We start from the raw sequence: 7,098 nt of genomic DNA, 5'->3' as shown, positions 1-7,098 counted from the left end.
TGTAGGTAGACATCAAAATCCATATATGGTTCAATGAGCAACGAATAACTTTTTTCACATTTAGGCAAGCAACGAGCACTCTTTTAAATTTCGGTGAGCAAGTAGTAAGCTATAACAAAGTTCTACTATACTTGTTCGTAATCAGATTCCTCTATAGGACTTTTAACATATAGCAAAATTCAGTGATCATTGACTAAATTATCTCATCAGTCCTATAATATTTTAGCAGGCCGGCTGAATTCCACATGGTTGTCCTACTATACTTGTTCGTAATCAGATTCCTCTATAGGACTTTGTTGTTACTTTCCATGTTCTAAACAAGACAAAAATGTTCTGTTAGTTTCTTCTTATGTAATTGTCAAGATCAAATTCATCATTTCTTGATTTTCCGATGAAGTTTTAGCAATGAAAATTCGTATCTACCTCGAGCTATTAAGAGCTTCGAAGAAATTACTTCTAAATATTATATTCAAGATTCAAATCATGTTATACATGAGAATATTAAAACTCGTATATGCTCCGAAGATCACGACTCCAAATGAATTAGCATCATTTAGGAACATCATCATCGGACTCTAAATATAATATGCTCTCTATTTTATATCAGAATTCTGATGGAGAATTGATCAGATATATGAGATTACAATGACCATCACATGTAATTTGGTTAAAACGTTTTATTCAGTGCTTAAAATAATCTCCAAAAAACTCTGTTTTAACTTTTTAAAATAGTGATTGAATTTGACTCTCCAAAACCCACGTAGGAAATTTCATTACAAAACCAACAGATTTTATATGTAAGCAATTGAATATATTTTGTCCAAAATAATAATGCACTACAATAACGTCTATGATGCATTCTCATGTCCACTCCAACAATATCTTTATATAATTAGGTTTTACAAATAAAACTCAGCAGCCACCCTCGTCAATGACCATTCGCCAGTGAGTACAACAATCCACTGTGATCGAAAAGAGAGCACGAACATCATTATTGAATCTCACCACGAAGCCATTCTTATGGATGCATGTCATTGCTGCCAATTATATTGTTGATTCCTGTTCCCAGACACCATGTTTGAGCCACGTCCAGTCCCAGAAGCCCCATATTGACCACCATGAGGATAATTTGGACCTCCGGAGCCATAGCCACTGCCTCCACCTCCTCGAGGACCAGCACCAGGGATGCCACTTGAACCGTATGGAGGTCCCCGTCCTTGAGGTGGATACGAGCCACTACCATAACCTCCACCTTGACCACGATTTGGGTGGTTGTATCCTCCAGACGGATTTCCACCAGGTGGGTATCTGCCAGGTCCTTGTGAAGGTCCCCTTGGCTTTCCATAATGATGGCTCGGTCCTCCAACTACCTGAGGTTGTGACCCATGCATTGGTACATTTGGGCCAGGTCGCATCTGAGCATGTGCATGTCCAGACTGCTGAATTGGTGGAAGGCGAGAATGCTGTTGTTGGTGTTGTACTTTCTGGCGTTTCGCATTTTCTTCATGTTGGCGCTGTTGCTGACGCTTTTTCTTCGTCTGGAACTCGTGTGAAGATTCATATTTGGGTAAACTAAGAGACATAATTCCAGTGAAAAGGGTAAGGCACTAATGATAACACATTTGAAGTTTTGCTTGGAAAGAACATTTATGACAATTGACAAAAGGAATTTGACGGTTGTCCACCCCCTCACAAAAGAGGGGGGCCCGCATCCAATAAAAAATCGCGGGCCCCCACTCAGTGTACGAGTAGCAAAACCCTTGACAAAAATGAAGTTAAATTACAATGAAAAGGAAAAAAAGTAGCTATAGCCATGATCATCTGTCATAACAAATTTAATTAAGGAACGACTTCTTCATTACCCAAAATAGAATAACTGCTTTAGAATAAAGAATGACACAGAAAGGGTTCAGAGATTTAAACCTCTTGGGATCGCACGGTAATGGGTCCGTCCAGAAATACTCGGCATCAAGAGCATCCTTTGCTGATATTCTCTTCAGAATGGAAGTAGAATAAAATAGTAAGGAAAAACCTTAGTAAAGGTTAAAGAACAACACAAGTTTCTATGACAATAAATTAGCCAATCATGGAACAGTATAACATCATGTCAGCAACAAATTCTAGACGTGATACTGAGAAATACTTGGCATCAAGAACATCCTTCGCAGCTTCAGAATATTAAAAAGGAATAATAAACTTAACAAGATTAATAATCAATACAGTTCCATAATAATCAATTACTCAATCACGAGAAGGCATAATGTCAGTAGCTACAAATTGTATATGCACCTATCTACTACATTAATATGTGCAAATAAGAGCAAGTGCCAAGATCTTGAGATAGTATTGGACAAAGAGGTAAAAATTATGAACAAAGTTCAAGAGAAAGGTAAAACTTGAGAGTTAAGAGATGGTACCTGAGAGGGGTCAAGAGTCAGCATTTTGTCAAGTAAATCCAACGCATGCCGGTCAAAGCTATAATTAGCAGATATATACGTCAAATTAATTTAAATTAAAATACAAAATTAATCAACTGAACAGATATGACAATTGACACATTTATTACTTACTGTCTGTAAACCTCTCTAAGACGTCTTTTCATTGGCTTTGACGGTTTCAAATTGTTGTACCAAGGAATCTTTGAGACCCCAGGCCAAATATCCTCGTTTGGAGGCCCACATAGCTCAAAAATTTTATTCAATTGCTCTGGCTATGAACAAAAACAACAAAATAACTACAAAAACACAGTAGGAATAGATGACAGAAAATATTGAAAAAACTATTGACATATTAACCAAAAAGAACTAGAAAATCTAGTCAAATTCCTACAGCATATCATGGCAATTATGGTAATATTTTAATATGAAGAAAATTTGTCTCTATCCGAACATGAAGAGGAAATTGGGATCACTTCCTCATTGAGAAATTCTGATCTAGTAGATAGCCTATTAGAAGTGGAAGGTACTCTAGTTGGTCTTCGCATACAGAAAAATATTGCAGTCAGTCTGATTCAAAAATCAGGTGGAATTGCTTCTTCGGCCTGAATTGAGAAATCCCCATCGATGCCTCTTACTGTAATCTTACTCTCAATACTATGGGGATCTATCCATTTTGAGTCAAGAGGAAATTGGGATCACTTCCTCATTGAGAAATTCTGATCTAGTAGATAGCCTATTAGAAGTGGAAGGTACTCTAGTTGGTCGTCGCATACAGAAAAATATTGCAGTCAGTCTGATTCAAAAATCAGGTGGAATTGCTTCTTCGGCCTGAATTGAGAAATCCCCATCGATGCCTCTTACTGTAATCTTACTCTCAATACTATGGGGATCTATCCATTTTGAGTTTATTTTAATTGTTCTCAGTTACCCAAGCTGGTTTGTAATTTTCCATGAACCCATATCCAGTGTAGTGACAATTTTAAAACTTAATTACCATCTTGGCACTCTGTTCTGGCACTTTTGGCAAATTGAAACAATTTGATAATTTATCAATTAGGTGCATCAAAGAAATTTCTATAATTCTACACATTATAGCAAGTATATTATGTTTAAAACGATTATTGACCTGGTGTTCTACAACGGCACTCTTGGAGTCCTTGTTCAATTAGGATAGGGTTATGTATTATTAGTTTGATCAAATTCTTTGTAATGTAGGAGTTCTTTAATTAATGTGACCTAGAAGTTTGGTTCTTCCTACAATTAGATTTAGGACATCCAAGGACCGAGAGAAATATAATCTCTCGATTATTGTATCAATGGAATCAAGAAATTTGACCTTTTTACAAAGTTTACTTTAGAGTTTTAACCTATAGTAAAACTCAGCTACCTCATCTTTCCCTGGAAAGATTGGTTTCCCATGTAGAAGTTCAGCAAAGATGCAACCAACTGACCACATGTCAACTGCTGGACCATACTTCGTGGTACCGAGGAGCAACTCTGGTGGTCTACAAAATTTAAGTCACGATTATCAACTGAATCCTAGGAGATTAAAAACATTCAAGAGAGATCCAATTAGCTGAGAAACTAATTCTGTCTAGTTTAAGACAAAACATTAGGTCTCTCCTGAAGCGTACCTATACCATAAAGTTATTACACGGTTTGTAAGATTAGCATTGTGATCACTTGAGAACGACCGGGCAAGACCAAAATCTGCAAGCTTCAAGTTTCCTTCATTGTCTATTAAAAGATTAGAACCTGCAAGCAAAATTTGAGTAAATCGAATTTTAGCCTCGTAAAATGGATGCAAAACTAAAGCTGGATGCTTGTTTTGAAATTAAACCTTTAATATCACGGTGAAGTACTTGATTTACATGACAGTAGTGAAGCCCTGTCAAAAGCTGTCTCATGTAGCACTAAAGAAGAGAAAGAACATGAAAATCAATTATCTGATTGTCACTCTTCTTTTCCACCAGAAGCATCTGACATTCAGCGATTAAATAATCTTGCATCTTCACACAAACTGTCATACCTTTATTTGTGCCACAGAAAATCTCATTCCAGGACGATCGGCTAGACCAGTCAAATCATGGTCCATGTATTCAAAAACCATGTAAATTCCACCTCTGTATTTGTTACCATCTGGGAGACCAAAAGAGAACACAACACAAGATATCAATCAAAAGAGTTAATCAGATTAATCAAGAAGGTTTTAATGAACATAAATAATGACAATGATTCAGCAAGAGAACAGAATGTGATCAAGAAAAACTAAACTCAACAGATAAGAAAATATATCAGTTGCTTACCCAGTGGACCTTGCTCATCCTTCTCAGGACCTGGATAACATCACAAACTTAAGATGTGATTACACGAATGCGATGGAATAACATTTAGAAAATAAAATGACAACATAAAATAATGAAGTAATTAAAATAGAAGTGCCCTCAAAAATTACCTGGAGAAGTTACAATCTCTTTCAACTTGATTACATTTTCGTGGTGCAGCTTCTTGAGGATTTTAATTTCACGTATGGCAGTTATAGGGAACTGTAAGCACAAATTAGTGGTCAGGTTACTAATCCGCAAGTTGCTACAATAATCATTGATTTACAGCCATATCCTTAATATAAAAATTAATAGAATGTGGATGTTATGCAGATAAGCAATCATACCCCCTCTCTTTCATTGTCCATTCGAATTTTCTTCAAAGCAACAATTTCCCCTGTTTTGATCTCTCTGGCCATGTAAACTTGCCTACAAACACGAATTTATGAGGAAAAATAACAAATAAATTAAAAACAAAATTCAGATCCATATGCAGAGAAAGAAAGAAGAATCTTCAAAGCAAATTGAAAGGAAATAACAGAATACCCATAAGTTCCTTCACCAATCTGCTCCAATTTCTCGAAGCAGTCGACACCTCGCGAACCCCATGTTGGCACTTCGCTTATATTTAGCTGCTCTGGTGCTGCTATTGCCATTCTTTAATCCTCCTCTGAATCCTTTCGTATTTCAATTTCTCTATCGTGGAATTAGGGTTTAAATAGAGAACATGAAAATAAAAATTAAACCATTTCCCGAATTACTAAGAAACAAGAAGGGAATTCGGAATCAGGGTTTAAGATTGAGTGGAAAATGACCTTTTTGTGTGTTTTTTTTAATTTCAAATTGAAAGAATAAAAATAACAGGTACAGATCAAAGAGAAACCGGTGATGGAAGTTACCGGTGGCTGGCGGTGGTGGTCTGCGGCGGCGCAAGGCGGTGGCCTGTCCGAAGCGAAAGAGGGTAAAACTGGAGAATAGACGTTAGCTTTAAAAACACGTGAATAAAAAGATTTTGACTTTTCTTTTTTCATTTTTTTAAATTTTTTACTAGAAAATTTTAATTAGCAAAATGGTAGTTTTAATTTAAAAGTTAAATACAACAATGGCGATCAAATTTTATATTTAGTATCATCATAATCACCTAATTTGATTTATTTCATTGTGATCATAAAATTTTATAATTAGTGTCACCATGACAATTGAATTTTATTTTATTTCACCATAATCATCTTATTTTATATAACATTTCACCAAGATCGTATAACTTCTTTTTACCATTTTCACTAATTTTAGAAGGTGTAAAACGATAACTTTACAATATATATATATACACATATATATATCTTGCAAAAGTTACATCTCAAAGAGATGCTACCAATAATATTATTCTTGGATTCACTAGACAACTTGATCAATAGTGGGATAATTATCTTTCTCAAACTGAGAAGGATATTATCTTTTCAGCTGGTAAGCGTGATGAAAATAATAATATTATTCATGATTCAAATGAAAATGAAATTAGTGATAGTTTTACCGTTCTTGATTTTACTATTATTAAACATCTTATTGGTACTCCAGAGAATATTGTTCAAATGCAAAATGATATTTTAATAAATTTAAGATATTCAAAATTACAAGATTTTCGATAAGACAAAGATATGTTTTTATCTTGTATAATGATCAGAGAAGATTGTCAATAATCTTTTTGGAAAGAAAATTATATTTCAGGTCTTCCAAATCTCTTTGCATAAAGAGTCAAAAATTCTATTTTCCAATAATTTGATAATCTTCAAACACTTACCTATGGAGAAATTATTAATTTTATTAATAAAGAAGCTTTAAATTTGTGTAATGATTTAAAACTCAAAGCCAAATTGAAAACAGAAAAGTCTAAGAATCGAAAAGAACTTGGATCTTTTTGTAAACAATATGATTTTGAAAAGATCATTCCTCCATCTTCAAAATCAAATTTTTTTTCTAAAAATAGGAAAATTTCTAAAAGAAAATATTTCAAAAAATATCCAGAAGAATTTTCTAACAAAAGAAAATTTTCAAAGAGAAAACATTTTTCAAAAAGAAAAATTTCAAAAAATTATTCAAGTATTACTTGCTGGAAGTGCAATAAGACTGGTCATTATTCCAATAAATGTCCACTCAAAAACAAAATTAGTAATCTTGAAATTGATGAAGATACTAAAACTCAACTTCTCAATCTCATTGAATCAAGTTCTGATAATGAGTCTAACTCAGAATTAGAACAAGTCTTTCATAATCAGGAAGACTCTGATTATGAATCTTCTCATCATTCCTCCGATATCTCTTCAAACTCAGATAAA

The 7,098-nt window shown here is 34.3% G+C and overlaps 1 protein-coding gene across 3 annotated transcripts; it reads right to left on the bottom strand.

Moving 5' to 3' along the window:
• Positions 1-773: 773 nt before the first annotated feature.
• LOC111391459 (cyclin-dependent kinase C-2-like) lies at positions 774-5,741 on the bottom strand. 3 transcript variants are annotated; one of them, XM_023016682.1, is made up of 13 exons: positions 5,662-5,741; positions 5,309-5,458; positions 5,110-5,191; positions 4,894-4,984; positions 4,745-4,774; positions 4,468-4,577; positions 4,279-4,351; positions 4,073-4,193; positions 3,826-3,943; positions 2,571-2,710; positions 2,418-2,475; positions 1,924-1,994; positions 774-1,572 (listed from the first exon to the last, which is right to left on the bottom strand). In XM_023016682.1, the coding sequence occupies exons 2-13, from the start codon at positions 5,416-5,418 to the stop codon at positions 1,032-1,034; spliced, it is 1,545 nt and encodes a 514-aa protein (XP_022872450.1). In that variant the 5' UTR covers positions 5,419-5,458; positions 5,662-5,741; the 3' UTR covers positions 774-1,031. The 3 variants fall into 3 exon arrangements, with proteins under 3 accessions (XP_022872450.1, XP_022872452.1, XP_022872451.1); XM_023016684.1 differs by having other exon boundaries at positions 5,309-5,432; positions 5,662-5,729; XM_023016683.1 differs by having other exon boundaries at positions 5,309-5,726.
• Positions 5,742-7,098: the final 1,357 nt, after the last annotated feature.

Source organism: Olea europaea, unplaced genomic scaffold (assembly GCF_002742605.1).
Source record: "Olea europaea var. sylvestris unplaced genomic scaffold, O_europaea_v1 scaffold7931, whole genome shotgun sequence".
NCBI lineage: Eukaryota > Viridiplantae > Streptophyta > Magnoliopsida > Lamiales > Oleaceae > Olea > Olea europaea.
The sequence above is the reverse complement of the archived record's forward strand: the minus strand, read 5'-3'. Positions and strand labels throughout refer to the sequence as shown.